We start from the raw sequence: 24,465 nt of genomic DNA, 5'->3' as shown, positions 1-24,465 counted from the left end.
AATCTAAACCTGCTTTGAGAGCACGTGCAGCAAGCAAGACCCTTTTTTTACATTTAATATAAATTATCTAAGATGTAATCTTAACTTGTTTATAACGCTACCCAGAGTATGCAATTTTGCATATGTGTGGTTTCAGTTCTTACATTTTTTCATAAATTTTTACTAAATTTGAATACAAAATTTATTGGCGAATCATGATTTCTTTGTGTAAAGGCAGATTTCACGCAGAAAAAAATGAATGAGATGCATATTCTACAAATAATCTAATTCAGATGGAAAATATTTACCACAGTCTAGGAAGGGTGCACATACACTCTTAAAAATAAAGGTGCTCCACAATGCCATAAAAGAACCCTTTTGTCTAAATGGTTCAAAAAAAAACCTTAAACATCAAAAAAACCTCTCTTTCACAAAAAAATCTTCGTGGCAAAAGAAGGTTCTTCAGATTATAAAAATTTAACAAAGACAAAACAAAACTAATGATGTACTGTAGCTGGTCTTGTTCATATGTGGATTTCAGAAGGCGAACCAAAAACTCCATATGTGGATTTCAGAAGCTCAAAGACTAAAAGCAAATAAAACAAGGTTCTTTCTTGGGTGACTTGCTTCCATTCTAGACAGATATTAACTGAGCTCCAAAAACAAAAAAATCCTTCAACGGTTGTTGAATCCACATCACTAGCAAAAAATAAGAACCGTGGCTATATTTGAGATTGTTTAAAGCTCCTGAAGGACTCTTGTCTTCTAAGTCACTAAGTAGACGAGTTTCAGGTATGAATGTTGACATTCACTCGCCCAGTATGCCTGTGAGAGGCTGGTCAGACCCAGATGTGCTGTCTGTGTGTGGAGGGTCGATAACACTTAGTATCATGGTACTGGAGGTCTTTTTGGATCTGATGGCACTGAGAAGGTTCATGGGGGGGAACATGTTAGATGTAGGCCTCTCTGGTTCACCCTCCCATGCTGGTTTGCTCCACGATCTGATCCCTCCCTGTCTGCATGTTGTCTCCAGGCCCCGTCTGGGTTCCACTGATTCCACTGCTGAGATGCCCACTCGTTTGTGACTCCTCCAGGACCACCAGGAGCATGAGCTACAGCAGCAACCTCTTGCACCGGAGCATCCTCGAGTGAGCAGAGCCAGCAGGTCCCTTTTGAAGGTAGTGTTGAGGGCCGCATAAACCAGAGGGTTACACACAGAGTTGCTGAATCCCAGGATCTGAACCACACTGACTAGGAGAAACTCGGAGTCAAGATCAAGGTCCAGTTGACCTGTGTTCAGAGAGCAGACATGCAAGGTACAGTTATAAAAGGAAATTTATCTGCAAATCAAGAAAGATCAAGACTGTCAAAAATCAAGACTTTTAAGGTTTTTGTGTTAAAGGGGTCATATGATGATGCTAAAAATTAACGATATTTTGTGTCTTTGGTGTAATGAAATGTTTTTACATGGTTTAAGGTTTAAAAAACACATTATTTTCCACATACTGTACATGAATGTTGCTCCTCTCTGCCCCGCCTTTATGAAACACATCAATTTTTACAAAGCTCATTGTTTTGAAAAGCGAGGTGTGCTCTGATTGTCCAGCCATCCAGTGCGTTGTGATTGGCCGAATCCTCAAACGTGTGATGGTAATGTTACGCCGCTTACCATATTTGGAAACACACAATGTCTCCACAACATGGTGGTGGCAGCAACAATACTACAGCGAGAATAAAACAAAGCTTTTACGGGTTTGGAACGAAATGGGGGTTTCATTTTGGGATGGAGTATCCCTTTAACTTTTATAAAGAATATCTCTTTGGGTTTGAGACTTTATGGATCTTATATATGCATGAACAGCTTTTAACACTCCAAAGAAAACTTGAAATCGCATCATATGACCCCTTTTAAAACACTGCCAGGTTTAAGTAAAAAAAACCTAAAACATTCAACAATCATCAAAAGGTAAAAAAAATCATTCTAAAGTGATTCCAACAATATCCTTCCATCCTATTCATATAGAATTAATGATTATTAAACGTTTTGCATTTTTGCTCTACCAAAGGAAACATTTCCAAATGAAGCCACAGCAGAACCAGTCTGCGTCTCTAAGAAACATAGTGTTTTGTACAGTCAAGCTCTTCTCTAAGAAACATGAATTCTGATATTTTTTTTTTGAACAAATTCATCAGCTGGTAAAAAATCGCTTCATCTGTGGTTCCAACAATCAGTTTCCTTGATCCTATTCAATACTAGAACAAAAGAAGTCACTTGTTTATTAAAACCTTATATTTAGTTATTTCATTGGTACACAAAGGAAACATTTCCAAATGAAGCCACAGCATAACAAAACTACTCATACAATAAACAAAATCATAACCACTAAACGAACCCAAAGAAAAACAGAGTCTTCTTCTCTAATAAACATAAACAAATTTTATAGAATGACTCATACATTAACCAATCAGTTTCATATGAGTCAGTGATTCAATCACTCACTCACAAAGAAGTCACTTGTTTAATAACTAATTTTATATAAAAAATTGCACCAAAAAAATTACACTTGTTTACTTTCTATTTTTTTATAAATCAGTGTATCAAAATGTTTATAAAAAGACTGAAACCTTGAGAAGTAAGTGTAGATGGAAAATTGCACTGAAAAAAGGAAGGGAAACAGTCTTGCTCTTAAGAGGAGCTTAATAGCTCTTATAGGTCAGAGAGGTTGAGTCAGAGATATGGAAATAAATAAATAAGATGACATTTTTGATTTGCTGCATTTTCTGATATTCTTTACTTGCTTATGAAGTATATTTGATTTTATTTCATTTTTTTGAACAAATGCTATTAATTATATTTATATATTATTATATTAATTAAGGAATGAAACACATACATAAAATGCTCCACCTGTATTAATGCATTTTTATGGGATATCACACAATCTGTGTATGGAGACAATAAGCACTACACCAAACTCACAATAGTTGCCATAGTGATAACTGTGAGAGGAATAATAGAACAAATGATTGCATGTCGAAGGTTCACAGGAAGGAAAGTGGAAAAGAAGAAGAGAATCTGAAGTGAGAATGTGTTTACTATACTCTCACAGGAAGGACAGCAGTTGGCTGACAGACACGTGTAAAAGTTTTTTTTTTTATTATTTCTTGTGAGGGGAAGAAGAAAAACAGGGAGATTGACAACAGTAAGCGAGAGGGAAGTGCACAAGGTGTTTTGTGGTACCGTAGTCAAGCAAGAGGGAGACCAGATGGAAAGGTGCCCAGCAGGCGGCAAAGAGCAGCACCACAGTGGCCATCATTCTTACCGCACGCTTCTTCCTCCTGAGAATGGAAGGCATTTGTATAGTTACAGGCATGTCAATAACAATACAATACAGGGGTGTCAATCAAACACCATTCCATTTGTGCCAGTCTACCTAGACCATGTCATCTGAGAGCAACAATGCAGACGTTATGCAATACCGGCAATTAAAGCATCTGCTAAATTGGTCTTTCAAAAGCAGAATGTAATTTGCAGAATTATATGGACAAATAAAAAAAAAAAATGTTGTTTATTGTCAAAATCATAAGGATTCTCATCACATGGTTATTCATGCTGTGCTATTAGCCTAGGGGTCATCAACCTTTTTCTGGCTCCTTGGTGAATAGAGATGGAGCAATGACACCCTGTTATAAATTTTATAAAACAGAATGTTGCATTTTAAGCTCAGCCTATAATTTTGTACCATATAAATGTATTTACATACTTAAGGGATCCTTGGTTTTAGGAAAAGTGTAGTAACCATGTTTTTTTTTTTGTTGTTGTTGTTTTTTGGAGTATTGATTACCATTAGTATAATTTACCAATATTTTACTACTAATACCATGGTTAAACTACGGTTAGTGTAGCAAAACCATGGTTATTTTGTGGTTACCATGATTGAACTATAGTAACCATGTTTTTTTGTAATTATTAATTCAACCTCATATCATAACACATGTTTATTGCTTTATTCTGTGAAACATAAATTAAAAATGTTTGAGAAATTTCTCTCTTTACAAAATGGAAGCCAATGGTCACCAAAATTTTGTCTTTGGTGTTGCACAGAAGTCATCAAGATTTGGAATGTCATGAGCGTGAGTAAATGATGACAGAATTTTTTTTTTTGGGTGAACTACAGTTATCTGTTTAATGATGTACAGAGTACAGTGGCCCAGTTGTGCACAACACAATAGAAACAAGTCGAAACACACCAAAATGACACAATGGAAACAAGCTGCAACACAATGAAATTAGCACAGCATGACAGAAACAAGCCGCAACACAATGAAATTAGCATAACACAACAGAAACAAGCCACAACACACAAAAAAAATAGCATAACGCAACAGAAACAAGCCGCAACACAATGAAATTAGCATAACACTATGGAAACAAGCCGCAAAATTAGTCATGCATTGTGTTGTGGAGCTGTCGTTGTGTTCTGCACTACTGAGCCACCATAACACTAAGTCATATATCCTACTTGTTTACTACATTATTTGTATACTACATAATTTTACTTAATAGGATAGTTCACCAAAAATTTAAATTCTTCATTAGTTTCTCTTAGTTGTTCCAAAACTGACTTTTTCTTCTGTGGAACACAAAAGACAATATAAAAAAAAAAAACACTACAGTTTATTTTGTCCACACAATGAAAGTCAGTGGGGTCCAATGTTGTTTTGCGCATTATGTGAACAAAAAGGATGAAACATTCTTTAATATATTCAAAAGAAAATGTAAAAAAGTAATTTATTTTATACTACAGTCGAATAAATAAGACGTTAGTATTGAGAACTTATATTTGACACGATTTTATCGTTTAACACCAAAACTGATAACTATATTAATGCACCAGTGCACGATAACAAATTGATCACTGTTGGATCCGACAGTAATGTCGCAAGTATGCAAATGCGATAAGTATGGCAAAAATGCTAATCTTGAGTAACTGGATAAGCACTGCCTTACAGATGCAAATGCGAGTAACTGTTTACGATTGCTTTGTATCTACTCACATAACATCTAAAACGACTGTTGGATCTGACAGTAATTTCGCAAGTATGTGCGAGTAACTGTTTACGATTGCTTTGTATCTTCTTACAGATCGTTTGATATGTATTGAGTTATTTATGCGTTTTAAACCTAAATCACAGTGGCACCCATCTATGAGGAATGAATGTATGCTATGAGCCAATCCCTGCAGTGGGCGTTTACTTCCGAGTCTACAATCTTCCACGCCTATTCAAACAGAGTGTTCTGATGAGGGGGGTAAAAACGTGACAGAAAATAGCCTATTACTTCTAAATTCTGATGTTTTTTATGTAAAAATATTGATAACATTATAAGTAGACCTCAGTGAACCTTACAAAATAAAAGTCATGACCCTTTAAATGCTCAAGCTCCGTAAAATCAGGTGGATTTTTGGGTGAAGTATACCTTTAATATGTTTTGCTTCTTACTGTATTTGTTACTTTTGTTGATGTTAAATTAATATTAATGTTTTGTTTAATGCACAATTTCATTTTTGAGACAATAATGATATAAACAATTAAATAGTAAGCGAACCCCCTGTTGTAGACTAACCTGGTAATCTTGTTAATTTCAGATCCTGGGAGCGTTTGAAACATGACGTCGTGCACTTTGTGCTTGCCCCAGAGCTCCCGCATGATCTTCCAGTAGAGGATGGCCATGGTCGTCAAGGGGGCCAGAAACACCAGGACGGACAAACAGGTAGTGTAGGCTCTCCTCTGGTGCTGGCTTGGCCATACTTCCAAACAACAGGTGTGTTGGACATCGAACAGAAAGTCATATTTCACCTGGGTAGTTAAATATGAGGAAACTTATTATATGAATCCTTCATTATTTTCTATTTGAAAAAAAAGACATGGAGGGAGTGCTAGAGGCAGCTAAATATTCAAATATTCAATCTAATGAATATGTTTAGCAAATAATATTGTATAATGCTGCTCATAATGATTCTTTTTAATTCACAAATGAATTATAACGGTCTGATTTACATAGGCATTGCTAATGGTTAAAGAAAGTGATGCATACAAAATGTCTTTGAGGGAAAAAAATTTGTGAAAGTTGCACATGCAAGGACAACATAAAGCAAAAACACAAACAAAAAGTGGGAGGCATTATTATCTAAATGAATACATAATGGACATTGTCCTCAATGGTCTCCTCTAGCATAGCAACATCTAATTTGATTCTAATAGTGTTGGTGCATCTGTAATCTCTGGTGGTATAGCTGCAGTGAAGACAAAATCACGTCAAAGAGTCAAGACACGTTCTGCTTATATTTAAACCATCAGCTGCTTTTTTCTATTTTTTTCATGTAATCTTTTGGTTTAAAAATCACAAAGCATTTCATTAATGAAAACTAGGAAATTTCTTTCTTTCCTCAGATAGATTTAGCTGATATTAGTATCTCAGCTGAATACTGATGTTTATGCCCTATTTCATTGTGTTCCTTATCTTTGACTGTTAATGATTTGTCTCTGCACCTCAGTGTGAGCAATCTCTAAATTGCCTGTTTAATCTAAAAACAGTGGTCTGTAAAAATGGATAGGGATTGTTCTGGAAATGTCAGACAGAATGTGAATGTAGAATTTTTTTTCTTAAGGTTGCATATTTACCTCCACTTTCTGAACAAACAATATGGGAGCCGCGATTGCCAGGGCAACTAACCACACGACCACTGTAAAATGAGGGACAAGACATAATATTTGTAGTTTTGTAGAATTTCAAAAGAAAACAAAAAAAGATATTTTGAAAATGGTCACTGTTTTTGTCAATGAGGTGCAAATTTGCACTTTCATTATATGAACAAAACATTATTTAAAATATCTTTATTTGTGAAAGATCGCCAGGGCAACCAATCACACGGCCACCATAAAATAAGGCAAAAAACACAATATATATATTTTTTATAGTGTCACTATTGTCTAACTCAGTTTCAAAGTGAGGTCTGGGGACAGCAAGGAGTCCACAAACTAAATTCATTATATTTGGACCACAAAACAAGTCATAAGTGTCAATTTTTCAAAATTGAGATTTATACATCATCTGAAAGCCGAGATGCAATTATTTGAAAATCTGGAATCTGAGGATGTAAAAAAATCTAAATATTAAGAAAATCGCCTTTAAAGTTGTCCAAATTAAGTCCTTAGCAATGCATATTACTAATCAAAAATTAAGTTTTAATATATTTACAGTAGGAAATTTACAAAATATCTTCATGGAACATAATCTTAACTTAATACCCTAATGATTTTTGGCATAAAATAAAAATCAATAGTTTTGACACATACAATGCATTTTTGGCTACTGCTGCAAATATACCCCAGCAACTTAAAACTGGTTTTGTGGTCCAGGGTCACATTTTATAACATTACTTTTCATTCTGCTTTCTAAAAACTGACCAGAAATCATGAGATTATTTTTATTTATTTTATTACTTATTATTATTATTTTTAATTATTCTTTTGATGACACTAATTTTGAACAATTAGAAAATCTGGGGGGAAAACCTGCATATATATTATATAGTAAATATAAATATATTATGTTATTATAGTAGAGTTGAGATAATATTTACATTTTATTTTTTATAATATTTAAATATCTATAGTGACATCATATAAGTGAATTAAGAAATTCAGTTATTTAATATTTAATTTCAAAACAATTATTTGAATTTAGACATACATTTTTGAATTAAAAAAATTTTTATAATAAAAAATGTTACATTAATTAAATTTTTAAAATAATTAATTAATTATATTAAAAAACAACAACAACATTTTTCACAATAACCTCTTTAATCTCTCTTTCCACAACTCACCCAGCATCTTGAAGGCATAACAAAGAAAGTAGCTGTTGCGGACATGCAGAGGATAAAGGATTCCCTGGAAACGCTCTACAGCAATACAAGTCATGGTGAGCATGCTGGTTGCTATGGCTGTCACTTGTAGGAATGGTATTAACTTGCACAGGAAATCACCTGTGGGTCAAAAAATGAATGAGGCACAGTGAGTAAATTGGTGAGTCAGACAATTAGTAAATTAGAAAGCAGAAAAAAAAATACTAATAAAAAAAAAATAAATAACAAAAAACCTGACCACCTGTTTTCATATATACACAGTAGACAGGTTTAACTGTTGACATGTAACAATATAAGAAAAAGTATACAAACAAGGCTCACAGAGCAATTTCCAAATAATAGAAGGAAATGTGTGGGCAGAGAATGTATGGTCTTTAAGGAAAATGATGAGGACAGAGGGGTGCAGTAGGAACACAGGCTTCATTTTCTTCATAATTACAATACAGGAGATCAGAATTGGTTTGTGTTGCCATGGATTTAAGGAGCAATCTTCTCCCAGCAGTTCTGAGGAGTCTTCTGTGAGCCACTAATTCTTATTTTCCAGTTCACCGTCCTACATAATTCCTAAAGCACACTGGCATAATTCACCTGTTGCATGCTGGACATAACTGTCCTACATTATGTGATGTCATTACATGAAAGGTCATTGATTCTTGTAATTGACAGTATCTAAAACACTTGATGCATACTATTAACATAAGCAATGCAAACTATGCCTGATTTGTAGAGTATTACTGATAATTGAGAATAGATTTGGATTATTCTTTGTTCCGGTCTATGTCAAGCATTCAGTTTTGGCTGGTTAACATGGTCCAGTTGGATCCAGCTGGTTTATGTCAAAACTATACCATCTGGCTGCAAATGCATCTTTTTTTCATTGACTGCCATTCAACAGTAGTCATGTACACTCTTAAAAATAAAGTTCCATAAAGAACCTTTAACATCTCAAGAACCTTTCTTATTCAAAAAAGGTTCTTTGTGGTGAAAGAAGGTTCTTCAGATTATTGTGAAATATTATTGTGATATATATATATATATATATATATATATATATATATATATATATATATATATATATATATATATATATATATATATATCATAATAATATTTCACATTGTGTTTACTAAATTTTTGATCAAATAAATGCAGCTTTGGTGAGCATAAAAGACTACTTTCAAAAAACATGAAAATAATAATTAAACATTGCTTCTACAGCAACACAAGCACACAGAAACAAGCATGTTATTTATACAAACATTGTTATTGTAGAAATATAGGTTGCTGCGACTAATAGGATTCCAAGAACTTCTGGTCAGGTAAAGTGCTCATTTACAATTCAACTGCAGGTTCCACTGGAGACAAGATCTATTTTAATCAATGGTGACCTTCCATCTAATCAGAAGGTACTTGGAGCTCTTATGTAAGCACTGCATGTAATGAAGGTGTCAAAAAACAATACCACACAAACACTAATAAATGCAATAATGATACGCTACTTGCAAATGTTTAAGCACAACAGTGTACTTCTGATTTTTTGTAGACAAAGAAGTCTACTTGTAGGATGGGCGTGATTATTAATCAGCCTCAGTAAGATTTCAGCTAAAGAAAAAACACTCAAGGCCAAACAAAACTTATATACAGGTCCACTGAAATGTTTGACAGCAGAATAATAAGTAATGTATGGTCCACATTCACTATGTAAATGCACCAGTTTTTTAATGTTTTTAGCAATGATGGAACTGGATGCCTGTTATGTCTGTAATGATGACAAAATTTGTCCAATTAATGGGACAGTTCATCCAAAAAATTATTTATTCACCCTCAAACCTGTATTCCAACTGACAATGAAAGACAATTAGGGTCCAAAACAAACACTGGACAATTTGACATCCATCAAAAAAAACACTGAGGCATTTTTCTCAGAAAAAAAACAACAAAACATTTCAAACAGGTTTAGGAGAACACAGTTTATGTCTTTTTAAAATCTTAGTGCTCATTTCTGTGCTTCAAGGATGCTATAAAACATTCACATATCGATTCATTAACACGGGTCCAAGATACTGCATTATTATGGATAGACTTCAGAAATCCAGTTTTAATCCTAAATGCAGTTTTGCACACAATTAATTTACTTTCATGAAAGATGGACAAAAAAACCTTAGAAAGCACAGAAAACCTCTGTGTGCACATTTTGTTGACTGAGGTGTAAAGGCACAAAAAACCCACCCATTTTTTGAATTTTGTAGTGTAGTCTAACTGAAAGATGATAAAAAAAAAATCTTAGAAAGGCACAGAACACCACTTTCAGTTAACCAGGGTTGTATACTATGTGAATACCAGGTATGTTGAGGAGTGAGCGGATACCAGCTTTCTAAAATCGAAGGTTACTTTCGCCACTGCAACTTGCTCAGCTCTGATTGTCCAGATTGGACAAAAAACCTTAGAAAGCACAGAAAACCTTTTGAACAATACTATAGGTTACCATCTATGAGCACTGAATTGTGAGAAGAATGCACTGGAGGTCAAGTACTTCAAGTGTTTCATTCATCAATGTCTTTAAAGGGGTCATCGGATACCCATTTTCCACAATTTTCCTATGTGATGTCACAAAGACAGGAATCTGAGATTGGCTCGATTTGAGAAAGGGGTAAAGATTTTAGTAGAATAAATAAAAAACACTGGGTGGATTTTTATCATTATAGGGTGGCTGTGTACATACACTGCCAACACACATTTCAGTTCAAACAACTTGTAAAAGTGCATGTACTGTAGCATCCGATGACCCCTTTAAAGCTTTACTTTCCTTAGCTGTCACATGGTAGAGTTAAAGTTGATGCAAAAGGAGACCTTGGGAAGAACTGGGTGTCCAAATGGATATAGACTCTTAGGATGCATAAAAATAACAGAAACTTTCTGTCAAGCATGAACATAATTAAGCCTACCTGCCAACCAGTTGGTAAAGAAGTGTTGCAGCATTGTGGCAGGAACACACACTATGGATATCAGGAGGTCACTGAGTGCCAGAGAACAAATGAAGAAGGTGCTGGGAGACTGCAGAGCCTTCCTGCGACATAAGATTACCAGCACCGCCCCGTTTCCCACCACCGCGAGCCCAAAGATGAGCACGTAGAGCAGACCAAAAACTGGAAGCAGGGTGCTAGGGAGTCTGGGCACGGCCACCAGAGGAGGAATGGAGAATTCCTGGATGAACTGCCATCGAGAGAGGTTGGAAGCCTTCAGCATGAGGTCCAGAAGATGTGCGGTCAGGTTCATACTGATCGTCTTCTAGGGTTTTATCTGTGTGAAGAACACCAGTATATGCTTGATGATGTGGTTTTAGCAGAGATTGTGGTCTAGGAACTTGTTTTAAAATTGTTTTACAATTTCTTTGATTTTACATTAATGAATGGTTATGTTTGCTGTATTGATCTGTCTCTCTTTGTAAATGATGGCTAGGCATTTTTCGTGGCTGTTCCTTGTTGTTGATGAAGACATTCATGCCTTTATCTCATTCCTATTAAGAACATGCTTTGTAAGCATTGATTTTAAGCCACTTTGTACATTCTCAAGCTAATACCCACATTCAAAAAAACATCTTTAAAAAAAAACTCTTTAATACCAGCATTATAATGACGCCCCACTGTCCAGTCTCAGTATGTCGGTAGAATGTCCTTTAGGCTGTTCCAGCTCCTTTTTGCTACTGCCTGATATCACATCCTCACATGACTCATTTTTCGCACAATCCTTAGTTATCTTCACAGTCCAGGTGTCTGTAATTGTATTACTTTCTCCATTCTGGATTGAGTTCTGTCAGTCTTCACCTTGTAATCTTGCAATATGCTGACAAATGAAGAAACATTGTTCTGTTCAGATGCTTTGAATATCCTTATTCTGAGAACACAGTCCAAACTTTTGGATAAAACCTGTCAATATATAATTTACTCAAAATAAGCATTATAAAATATTATTATAGTTTAGAGGACAGTACTCCTTTTACTCAGTATTTATACCTTTTTTTATTATTTAAAAGAAAAATGTGAGGAAAAACGTATATTTGTCTAACTTATTGATTGATCTTTGTTTACTGATGTAGCCTACAGTTCTTGAGACGTCGCCTTTTCTAGCACCGTTCCCCCATATTAATATAATATTCTCTTAAAATTATAATGTTGTAATTATATAACAGTAAACAGTAAATTGTATTTACATTAGAGAAAATTATTGTTTGCATAGTTTAAACACATAGGTAAAACACTAAATAAACAGATTCGACAGCAAACATCGAACGTTAAATTAAAAAACATGTGAAATCGAATCATACATCTAGACAGGCGACTCGAGATGATGTTATGAATTAAACGGATAAATAGTAGACACATTTTCTTTCAACAGATCATACAAATAATGGCAAACGTTTCCATCCTCTGTTTAAATAGAGAGGTTTCACACAAACTGCAGAAACACCGCGCTGTGATCTGATCCGGTGTCGATCGTTATTCCTTAAAAGTTTCTCCAACGCTCGTTTGTACTTCCTTCATCATCTTATTGAACGGCTCTCTAAGACACTTTATTCTGATAAAGTTTTATCTATATATTTATTTTCTTACCTGGAATGAGTCGGTCATGCTTTCCTCTTGCTCAAGACAGCAAAAGTCAATGACAGTCCAATACTGAACTACTGTAGGTGAAACACTCCCCTTGGCTGTGACGTTTCATATGGTAGTTCTTTTCCCCTTTTTTTTCTTTCTTTCTTTCTTTCTTTCTTTCTTTCTTTCTTTCTTTCTTTCTTTCTTTCTGTCTGTCTTTCTTTCTTTCTTTCTTTCTGTCTGTCTGTCTGTCTTATCTATCTATCAATCTTAGGTCAACGACAAAAAAGGAACAATGCAGTTTGTATTGTCATTTACAAGTATTACATTTATGTAATAATGTACATAGCTGTAATTATTACAATTAGCTTGACTTCAGTTACAGGAAACATAAAGGAAGGAAAAGGCTGCCAAAAGCATACTTACTTTAGAATTTTATTTACAATTTTAACATTATATGTTTAATTTAAAGTGACACCCATGACAGGAAACCCAACAGTCTGTACTTTGATTTGATCTCTATGTAAATGTAATGTTAAAATAAATAAATAAATAAATAAATAAATAAATAAATAAATAAATAAATAAATTGCAACCAGCTGTGGGCATTTCATCATTAATTCCACATTGCATAACTACAATTACATAATTTATGTAATTACAATGTAACTGCAAGAACACTATGTTTGTCCTATGGTCTGGTTAGTGTGTTGCTATCATTCTCAAGCCCCAATGCATAATTTTCAACTCTTTTTAACTTGCCATTGAAATAGTAGAAGTGATTATTTTCATCTTCAGCATTACCTTTATCAATATAATTTCGGGTAATTTGTTTAGAACTCTGATATTTACTCAGAGGTGATGATTGCAGTGCATTCTGCAATATGAAAGATGGCTCTGTTGTCTCTTGCTTATGTTTCACAGCTGAAGGCTCTTGTGGTTTTGGTGTGGTATTGTATAACATAATTTTAATCATCTTCTCCTGGCATCTTTTCATCCCAGAGGTGATGCGATGAATAAGTCCAAAGCAGCCATCTTTATCTTCATCATATTTCAACTGTCCTTCTTCATGTGTGGTATCTGTTCTCTTCACAGGTGTTTTATCTTCTGGTGTTTGTAACTCAATTTCCGTTGTACTTTCTGTTTCAAGATTCTGTGTTGTCATTCTTTTCTCATGTTCAGTTCTAATTAAATCTGCATATTTTCTTGCTGTAACTAATTCATTTATACCTTCAGTTGCAAGGTGTTCTGACTTTAAATCACTAATTTTCATCATCTTTTTCTGGCATCTTTTCAACCCAGAGCTGGTGCGATGAATTAGTCCAAAGCAACCATCTTCATCTGTAGGCAGTGATCCTTCTGCTTCTTTGCTTGGTGGTGATTTATCTTCTGGTGTCATTATCTTAATTTCTTTTGTGCATTCTCTTTCAGGAAGCTCTGTTGTCATTTCTATCTGATGTTTAGTCACTATGACAGTCTGTTCTTGTCTTCTTAAAGGGGTGGATGTAACTAATTCATTAATACCTTTTGTTGCAAGATGTTCTGAACTTAAACCATCATAATTCGACTGTGTTTCTTCATGTGTGGTATCTGTTCTCTTCACGGGTGTTTTATCTTCTGGTGTTTGTAATTCAATTTCAGTTTTACTTTCTGTTTCAAGACTCTGTGTTGTCATTCTTTTCTCATGTTCAGTCCTAATTAAATCTGCATATTTTCTTGCTGTAACTAATTCATTTATACCTTCAGTTGCAAGGTGTTCTGACTTTAAATCACTAATTTTCATCATCTTTTTCTGGCATCTTTTCAATCCAGAGCTGGTGCGATGAATTAGTCCAAAGCAGCCATCTTCATCTGTATGCCATGACGCTTCTGTTTCTATGCTTGGTGGTGATTGAGTTTCCACCCCTGGCACTGCCATCGTTGGCTTCATTTCTTTCCATTCCATTGATTGTATCTCCAGAACATCTTCAGGTTTTTCTGTTGAGCTCTTTGAGTCTGTTGCACCTCCTGTATCAGGAAGCACTAATGTAATTTCATGCTCTGTTGGTGTGACATTGTGTTCTCTGGGAATGGTTAGTGTCACTGGCTCATTTGTACTTTTTGTTGCTCGACCTTCTGACCTTAAGTCATCAAGTTCTGAGAGTCTTTCTGTGGTATCTGTTCTCTCCACAGGTGTTTTATTTTCTGGTGTTTGTAATTTGAATTCTGTTGTATATTCCGTTTCAGGAAGTCCTGTTGTCATTTTTATCTCTTGTTCTTTCAATGTATCCATATGTTCTTGTTCTCTGGAAGTGGTTGGTGTCACTGGTTCATTTATACTTTTTGACTGAACATTTTCTGAAATGAAATCAACAGGTTCTGACTGTCTTTCTTCATGTGTGGTATCTGTTCTCTCAACAGGTGTTTTCTCTTCTGGTGCTTGTACTACAATTTCTGTTGTACATTCAGTTTCAAGAGTCTCTGTTGTCATTAATATCACTTGTCCAGTTGAAATGAAATCTTCTGCATATTTTATGGAAGTGGTTGGTGTTGCTGGTTCAATTGTACCCTTTGACTCATTATTTTCTGAAATGAAATCAACAGGTTCTGACTGTCTTTCTTCATGTGTGGTATCTGTTCTCCACAGGTGGTTTATCTTCTGGTGTTTGCCACTCAATTTCTGTTGTACATTCAGTTTCAAGAGCCTCTGTTGTCATTAATGTCTCTTGTCTGGGTGAAATGAAATCTTCTGCATATTTTATTGAAGTGGTTGCTGTTGCTGGTTCAATTGTACCTTTTGACTCAGTATTTTCTGACAGTTTTTCGTCATGTGTGGTATCTGTTCTCTCCACAGGTGTTTTCTCTTCTGGTGTTTGTACTTCAATTTCTGTTGTACATTCAGTTTCAAGAGTCTCTGTTTTCATTAATGTCTCTTGTCTGCTTGAAATGAAATCTTCTGCATATTTTATGGAAGTGGTTGGTGTAAGTGGTTCATTTGTTCCTTTTGACTCATTATTTTCTGAAATGAAATCAACAGGTTCTGACTGTCTTTCTTCATGTGTGGTATAGTGGCGTCATAACTGTGTTTTCTCTTCTGGTGCCTTGTAACTCTATTTCTGTTGTGCATTCAGTTTCAAGAGCCTCTGTTGTCATTAATGTCTCTTGTCTGGTTGAAATTAAATTTTCTGCATATTTTATGAAAGTGGTTGGTGTAACTGGTTCATTTGTCCCTTTTGTTAGATGTTCTGATGGTATGAAATCAACTATATTCTGACTGTCTTTTATCATGTGTGGTAGGTGGCGTCATCACAGGTGTTTTATCTTCTGGTGCTTGTAACTCAATTTCTGTTGTGCATTCAGTTTCAAGAGCCTCTGTTGTCATTAATATCTGTTGTCTGCTTGAAATGAAATCTTCTGCATATTTTATGGAAATGGCTGGTGTTGCAGGTGCAATTGTACCTTTTGACTCAATATTTTCTGAAATGAAATCAACAGGTTCTGACTGTATTTCTTCATGTGTGGTATCTGTTCTCTCAACAGGTGTTTTCTCTTCTGGTGTTTGCAACTCAATTTCTGTTGTACATTCAGTTTCAAGAGTCTCTGTTGTCATTAATGTCTCTTGTCTGCTTGAAATGAAATCTTCTGCATATTTTATGGAAGTGGTTTGTGTAAGTGGTTCATTTGTTCCTTTTGACTCATTATTTTCTGAAATGAAATCAACAGGTTCTGACTGTCTTTCTTCATGTGTGGTAGGTGGCGTCATAACAGGTGTTTTCTCTTCTGGTGCTTGTAACTCTATTTCTGTTGTGCATTCAGTTTCAAGAGCCTCTGTTGTCATTAATGTCTCTTGTCTGGTTGAAATTAAATTTTCTGCATATTTTATGGAAGTGGTTGGTGTAACTGGTTCATTTGTACTTTTTGTTAAATGTTCTGAAAGTAAACCATTATAATCTGACTGTCTATCTTCATGTGTAGTATCTGTTCTCTCCACAGGTGTTTTCTCTTCTGGTGTTTGCAACTCAATTTCTGTTGTACATTCAGTTTCAAGAGCCTCTGTTGTCAATAATGTCTCTTGTCTGCTTGAAATGAAATCTTCTGCATATTTTATGGAAGTGGTTGGTGTTGCTGGTTCAGTTGTACCTTTTGACTCATTATTTTCTGAAATGAAATCAACAGGTTCTGACTGTCTTTCTTCATGTGTGGTAGGTGGCGTCATCACAGGTGTTTTCTCTTCTGGTGTTTGTACTTCAATTTCTGTTGTACATTCAGTTTCAAAAGTCTCGGTTGTCATTAATGTCTCTTGTCTGCTTGAAATTAAATCTTCTGCATATTTTATGGAAGTGGTTGGTGTAACTGGTTCATTTGTACCTTTTTCATTAGATGTTCTGAAATGGTAAACCAACATATTCTGACTGTATTTCTTCATGTGTGGTAGCTGTATCTCATCACAGGTGTTTTCCATTCTGGTGCTTCTAACTCAATTTCTGTTGTACATTCAGTTTCAAGAGCCTCTGTTGTCATTAAAGTCTCTTGTCTGGGAGAAATGAAATCTGCATATTTTATAGAAGTGGTTGGTGTAAGTGGTTCATTTGTTCCTTTCGATTCATTATTTTCTGAAATGAAATCAACAGGTTCTGACTTTCTTTCTTCATGTGTGGTAACAGTTGTCATCACAGTTGTTTTATCTTCTGGTGTTTGCAACTCAATTTCTGTTGTGCATTCAGTTTCAAGAGTCTCTGTTGTCATTAATGTCTCTTGTCTGGGTGAAATTAAATCTTCTGCATATTTTATTGAAGTGGTTGGTGTTGCTGGTTCAATTGTACCTTTTGACTCAGTATTTTCTGACAGGACTCAACAGGTTTCATCTTCATGTGTGGTACCTGTTTTCATCACAGGTGTTTTCTCTTCTGGTGTTTGTAACTCAATTTCTGTTGTACATTCAGTTTCAAGAACCTCTGTTGTCATTAATGTCTCTTGCCTGGTTGAAATGGAATCTTCTGCATATTTTATGGAAGTGGTTGGTGTAACTGTTTCATTTGTCCCTTTTGTTAGATGTTCTGATGGTAAACCATTATATTCTGACTGTCTTTCTTCATGTGTGGTAGGTGGCGTCATCACAGGTGTTTTATCTTCTGGTGCTTGTAACTCAATTTCTGTTGTGCATTCAGTTTCAAGAGCCTCTGTTGTCATTAATATCTCTTGTCTGATTGAAATGAAATCTTCTGCATATTTTATTGAAGTGGTTGGTGTTGCTGGTTCAATTGTACCCTTTGACTCATTATTTTCTGAAATGAAATCAACAGGTTCTGACTGTCTTTCTTCATGTGTAGTATCTGTTCTCTCCACAGGTGTTTTATCTTCTGGTGTTTGCAACTCAATTTCTGTTGTACATTCAGTTTCAAGAGCCTCTGTTGTCATTAATGTCTCTTGTCTGGGTGAAATGAAATCTTCTGCATATTTTATTGAAGTGGTTGGTGTTGCTGGTTCATTCTTTTTTCTTGTTAGATGTTCTTTTGATAAACCATTATATTCTGACTGTCTTTCATCATGTGTGGTATCTGTTCTCTCCCACAGGTGTTTTATCTTCTGGTGTTTGCAACTCAATTTCTGTTGTACATTCAGTTTCAAGAGCCTCTGTTGTCATTAATGTCTCTTGTCTGCTTGAAATGAAATCTTCTGCATATTTTATGGAAGTGGTTTGTGTAAGTGGTTCATTTGTTCCTTTTGACTCATTATTTTCTGAAATGAAATCAACAGGTTCTGACTGTCTTTCTTCATGTGTGGTAGGTGGCGTCATCACAGGTGTTTTATCTTCTGGTGCTTGTAACTCAATTTCTGTTGTGCATTCAGTTTCAAGAGCCTCTGTTGTCATTAATGTCTCTTGTCTGGTTGAAATTAAATTCTCCACATATTATAAAAAAGGTTGGTGTAACTGGTTCATTTGTCCCTTTTGTTAGATGTTCTGATGGTAAACCATTATATTCTGACTGTCTTTCTTCACGTGTGGTAGCTGTTTTCATCACAGGTGTTTTCTCTTCTGGTGTTTGTAACTCAATTTCTGTTGTACATTCAGTTTCAAGAACCTCTGTTGTCATTAATGTCTCTTGCCTGGTTGAAATGAAATCTTCTGCATATTTTATGGAAGTGGTTGGTGTAACTGTTTCATTTGTCCCTTTTGGTCCAGATTTTCTGAAATGAAATCAACAGGTTCTGACTGTCTTTCTTCATGTGTGATAGCTGTCGTCATCACATGTGCTTTCTCTTCTGGTGTTTGTAACTCTATTTCTGTTGTACATTCAGTTTCAAGAGTCTCTGTTGTCATTAATATCTGTTGTCTGCTTGAAATTAAATCTTCTGCATATTTTATGGAAGTGGTTGGTGTTGCTGGTTCAGTTGAATTTTGACCTTTTGACTCAAATGAAATTTCTGACTGTTTTTCTTCATGTGTGGTAGGTGTTCTCATCCACAGGTGTTTTCTCTTCTTCTGTGCTTGTAACTCAATTTCTGTTGTGCGTTCAGTTTCAAGAGCCTCTGTTGTCATTAATATCTGTTGTCTACTTGAAATTAAATCTTCTGCATATTTTATGGAAGTGGTTGGTGTAACTGGTTCAGTTTTTTTAAATTTTGAAAGTGAACCATTATTTTGACTGAATCTTCATGTAATCAACTTCTGGTGTTTGCAACTCAATTTCTGTTGTTTCAGTTCAAAGAGTGGTGTTGTCATTAATGTCTCTTGTCAAATCTTCTGCAGGTGGTTGGTTTGCTCCTTTTGACTCTGGAATGTTTTTCGCATGTGTGGTACTTGATTTTTCTGTTTTGTGTTGTACATTCAGTTTCAAGAGTCTCTGTTGTCATTAATGTCTCTTCTTTGTTCATTGTGAAATCTCCTGCATATTTTGTGGACATGGCTGGTGTTGCAGGTGCAATTGTACCTTTTGACTCAATATTTTCTGAAATGAAATCAACAGGTTCTGACTGTCTTTCTTCATGTGTGGTAGGTGGCGTCATCACAGGTGTTTTCTCTTCTGGTGTTTGTAACTGAATTTCTATTGTACATTCAGTTTCAAAAGTCTCGGTTGTCATTAATGTCTCTTGTCTGCTTGAAATGAAATCTTCTGCATATTTTATGGAAGTGGTTGGTGTAACTGGTTCATTTGTCCTTTTTGTTAGATGTTCTGATGTTAAACCATTATATTCTGACTGTATTTCTTCATGTGTGGTAGCTGTCGTCATCACATGTGTTTTCCATTCTGGTGCTTCTAACTCTATTTCTGTTGTACATTCAGTTTCAAGAGCCTCTGTTGTCATTAAAGTCTCTTGTCTGGGAGAAATGAAATCTGCATATTTTATAGAAGTGGTTGGTGTAAGTGGTTCATTTGTTCCTTTCGATTCATTATTTTCTGAAATAAAATCAACAGGTTCTGACTGTCTTTCTTCGTGTATCGTAGCTGTTGTCATCACAGGTGTTTTATCTTCTGGTGTTTGCAGCTTGTTTTCTGTTGTGCATTCAGTTTCAAAAGCCTTTGTTGTTATTAATGTCTCTTTTCTGGTTGAAATGAACTCTTCTGCATATTTTATGGAAGTGGTTGGTGTTTCTGGTTCAGTTGTACCTTTTGACTTAATATTTTCTGAAAAGAAATCAACAGGTTCTGACTGTCTTTCTTCATGTGTGGTAGCTGTTGTCATCACAGGTGTTTTATCTTCTGGTGTTTGCAACTCAATTTCTGTTGTACATTCAGTTTCAAGAGTCTCTGTTGTCAATAATGTCTCTTGTCTGCTTGAAATGAAATCTTCTGCATATTTTATGGAAGTGGTTGGTGTAACTGGTTCATTTGTCCCTTTTGTTAGATGTTTGTTAAGTAAACCATTATATTCTGACTGTCTTTCTTCATGTGTGGTAGCTGTTTTCATCACAGGTGTTTTCTCTTCTGGTGTTTGTAACTCAATTTCTGTTGTGCATTCAGTTTCAAGAGCCTCTGTTGTCATTAATATCTGTTGTCTGCTTGAAATTAAATCTTCTGCATATTTTATGGAAGTGGTTGGTGTTGCTGGTTCAGTTATACCTTTTGACTCATTATTTTCTGAAATGAAATCAACAGGTTCTGACAGTATTTCTTCATGTGTGGTATCTGTTCTCTCAACAGGTGTTTTCTCTTCTGGTGTTTGTAACTCAATTTCTGTTGTACATTCAGTTTCAAGAGCCTCTGTTGTCATTAATGTCTCTTGTCTGAGTGAAATGAAATCTTCTGCATATTTTATGGAAGTGGTTGGTGTTGCTGTTTTCAATTGTACTTTTTATTAATGTCTCTTGACTCAGTATTTTCTGACTGTTTTTCATCATGTGTGGTATCTGTTCTCTCCACAGGTGTTTTCTCTTCTGGTGTTTGTAACTCAATTTCTGTTGTACATTCAGTTTCAACAGTCCCTGTTGTCATTAATGTCTCTTGTCTGCTTGAAATGAAATCTTCTGCATATTTTATTGAAGTGGTTGGTGTTGCTGGTTCAATTGTACCTTTTGACTCAGTATTTTCTGAATGTTTTTCGTCATGTGTGCTACCTGTTTTCATCACAGGTGTTTTCTCTTCTGGTGTTTGTAACTCAATTTCTGTTGTACATTCAGTTTCAAGAGTCTCTGTTTTGATTAATATCTCTTGTGTGCTTGAAATTAAATCTTCTGCATATTTTATGGAAGTGGTTGGTGTTGCTGGTTCAGTTGTACTTTTTGACTGAACATTTTCTGAAATGAAATCAACTGGTTCTGAGTGTCTTTGTTCATATGGTTTAGCTGTTGTCATCACAGGTGTTTTCTCTTCTGGTGTTTGCAACTTGATTTCTGTTGTGCATTCAGTTTCAAGAACCTCTGTTGTCATTAATGTCTCTTGTTTGCTTGAAATGAAATCTTCTGCATATTTTATGGAAGTGGTTGGTGTTGCTGGTTCAATTGTACCTTTTGACTCATTATTTTCTGAAATGAAATCAACAGGTTCTGACTGTCTTTCTTTGTGTATCATAGCTGTTGTCATCACAGGTGTTTTATCTTCTGGTGTTTGTAACTCAATTTCTGTTGTACATTCAGTTTCAAAAGTCTCGGTTGTCATTAATGTCTCTTGTCTGCTTGAAATGAAATCTTCTGCATATTTTATGGAAGTGGTTGGTGTAACTGTTTCATTTGTCCCTTTTGTTAGATGTTCTGATGGTAAACCATTATATTCTGACTGTATTTCTTCATGTGTGGTAGCTGTCGTCATCACATGTGTTTTTCCATTCTGGTGCTTCTAACTCTATTTCTGTTGTACATTCAGTTTCAAGAGCCTCTGTTGTCATTAATGTCTCTTGTCTGAGTGAAATGAAATCTTCTGCATATTTTATGGAAGTGGTTGGTGTAAGTGGTTCATTTGTTCCTTTTGACTCATTATTTTCTGAAAATGAAAATCAACAGGTTCTGACTGTCTCTCTTCGTGTATCGTAGCTGTTGTCATCACAGGTGTTTTATCTTCTGGTGTTTGCAGCTTGTTTTCTGTTGTGCATTCAGTTTCAAGAGCCTCTGTTGTTATTAATGTCTCTTTTCTGGTTGAAATTAAATCTTCTGCATATTTTATGGAAGTGGTTGGTGTCACTGGTTCAATTGTACCTTTTGACTCCATATTTTCTGAAAAGAAATCAACAGGTTCTGACTGTCTTTCTTCATGTGTGGTAGCTGTTGTCATCACAGGTGTTTTCTCTTCTGGTGTTTTGCTATTCAATTTCTGTTGTACATTCAGTTTCAAGAGTCTCTGTTTTCAATAATGTCTCTTGTCTGCTTGAAATGAAATCTTCTGCATATTTTATGGAAGTGGTTGGTGTAACTGGTTTATTTGCACTTTTTGTTAAATGTTCTGAAAGTAAACCATTATATTCTGACTGTCTTTCTTTGTGTATCATAGCTGTTGTCATCACAGGTGTTTTATCTTCTGGTGCTTGTAACTCAATTTCTGTTGTGCATTCAGTTTCAAGAGCCTCTGTTGTCATTAATATCTCTTGTCTGCTTGAAATTAAATCTTCTGCATATTTTATTGAAGTGGTTGGTGTTGCTGGTTCAATTGTACCTATTGACTCAGTATTTTCTGAAATGAAATCAACAGGTTCTGACAGTATTTCTTCATGTGTGGTATCTGTTCTCTCCACAGGTGTTTTCTCTTCTGGTGCTTGTAACTCTATTTCTGTTGTACATTCAATTTCACGAGTCTCTGTTGTCATTAATGTCTCTTGTCTGCTTGAAATGAAATCTTCTGCATATTTTATTGAAGTGGTTGGTGTTGCTGGTTCAATTGTACCTTTTGACTCAGTATTTTCTGAATGTTTTTCGTCATGTGTGGTACCTGTTTTCATCACAGGTGTTTTCTCTTCTGGTGTTTGTAACTCAATTTCTGTTGTACATTCAGTTTCAAGAGTCTCTGTTTTGATTAATATCTCTTGTGTGCTTGAAATGAAATCTTCTGCATATTTTATGGAAGTGGGTTGGTGTTGCTGGTTCAGTTGTACCTTTTTGACTGACATTTTTTCTGAAATGAAATCAACTGGTTCTGAGTGTCTTTTGTTCATATGGTTTAGCTGTTGTCATCACAGGTGTTTTCTCTTGGTGTGTGTGCAACTTGATTTCTGTTGGTGCATTCAGTTTCAAGAACCTCTGTTGTCATTAATGTCTCTTGTTTGCTTGAAATGAAATCTTCTGCATATTTTATGGAAGTGGTTGGTGTTTCTGGTTCATTGTGTCTTTTGACTCATTATTTTCTGAAATGAAAACAACAGGTTCTGACTGTCTTTCTTCATGTGTGGTAGCTGTTTGTCATCACAGGTTTTTTCTCTTCTGGTGTTTGTAACTCAATTTCTGTTTGTACATTCAGTTTCAAAAGTCTCGGTTGTCAATAATGTCTCTTGTCTGCTTGAAATGAAATCTTCTGCATATTTTATGGAAGTGGTTGGTGTAACTGGTTCATTTGTCCTTTTTGTTAGATGTTCTGATGTTAAACCATTATATTCTGACTGTATTTCTTCATGTGTGGTAGCTGTCGTCATCAAATATGTTTTCCCTTCTGGTGCTTCTAACTCTATTTCTGTTGTACATTCAGTTTCAAGAGCCTCTGTTGTCATTAAAGTCTCTTGTCTGGGTGAAATGAAATCTACATATTTTATAGAAGTGGTTGGTGTAAGTGGTTCATTTGTTCCTTTCGATTCATTATTTTCTGAAATAAAATCAACAGGTTCTGACTGTCTTTCTTTGTGTATCATAGCTGTTGTCATCACAGGTGTTTTATCTTCTGGTGTTTGCAGCTTGTTTTCTGTTGTACATTCAGTTTCAAGAGCCTCTGTTGTTATTAATGTCTCTTTTCTGGTTGAAATTAAATCTTCTGCATATTTTATGGAAGTGGTTGGTGTCACTGGTTCAATTGTACCTTTTGAGACCATATTTTCTGAAAAGAAATCAACAGGTTCTGACTGTCTTTCTTCATGTGTGGTAGCTGTTGTCATCACAGGTGTTTTCTCTTCTGGTGTTTGTAACTGAATTTCTGTTGTACATTCAGTTTCAAGAGTCTCTGTTGTCAATAATGTCTCTTGTCTGCTTGAAATGAAATCTTCTGCATATTTTATGGAAGTGGTTGGTGTAACTGGTTCATTTGTCCTTTTTGTTAAATGTTCTGAAAGTAAACCATTATATTCTGACTTTCTTTCTTCATGTGTGGTACCTGTTTTCATCACAGGTGTTTTATCTTCTGGTGCTTGTAACTCAATTTCTGTTGTGCATTCAGTTTCAAAAGTCTCTGTTGGTCATTAATACTACTTGAAATTAAATCTTCTGCATATTTTATGGAAGTGGTTGGTGTAAGTGGTTCATTTGTTCGTTTGTACCTTTTGACTCATTATTTTCTGAAATGAAATCATTAGGTTCTGACTGTCTTTCTTCATGTGTGGTATCTGTTCTCTCCACAGGTGTTTTCTCTTCTGGTGCT

General features: G+C 35.2%; 1 protein-coding gene across 1 annotated transcript; it reads right to left on the bottom strand.

The window, feature by feature from the left end:
• Positions 1 to 632: 632 nt before the first annotated feature.
• Positions 633 to 11,385, bottom strand: LOC109082249 (pyroglutamylated RF-amide peptide receptor-like). The gene is made up of 6 exons (XM_042747541.1): positions 10,856 to 11,385; positions 7,872 to 8,030; positions 6,664 to 6,725; positions 5,606 to 5,838; positions 3,221 to 3,318; positions 633 to 1,269 (listed from the first exon to the last, which is right to left on the bottom strand). The coding sequence occupies exons 1-6, from the start codon at positions 11,184 to 11,186 to the stop codon at positions 788 to 790; spliced, it is 1,365 nt and encodes a 454-aa protein (XP_042603475.1). The 5' UTR covers positions 11,187 to 11,385; the 3' UTR covers positions 633 to 787.
• Positions 11,386 to 24,465: the final 13,080 nt, after the last annotated feature.

This window comes from Cyprinus carpio, chromosome B21, assembly GCF_018340385.1.
Source record: "Cyprinus carpio isolate SPL01 chromosome B21, ASM1834038v1, whole genome shotgun sequence".
Classification (NCBI taxonomy): domain Eukaryota; kingdom Metazoa; phylum Chordata; class Actinopteri; order Cypriniformes; family Cyprinidae; genus Cyprinus; species Cyprinus carpio.
This window is presented reverse-complemented; position numbering and strand designations above follow the sequence as displayed.

Coding starts and splice junctions, on each gene's coding strand:
- LOC109082249 (XM_042747541.1), bottom strand. CDS start 11,186: ATGAACCTGACCGCACATCTTCTGGACCTCATGCTGAAGGCTTCCAAC. Junction 5,839..6,663: donor TGTTTGTTCAGAAAGTGGAG/GTAAATATGCAA, acceptor TTAACTACCCAG/GTGAAATATGACTTTCTGTT. Junction 1,270..3,220: donor CTCCCTCTTGCTTGACTACG/GTACCACAAAAC, acceptor CTCTGAACACAG/GTCAACTGGACCTTGATCTT.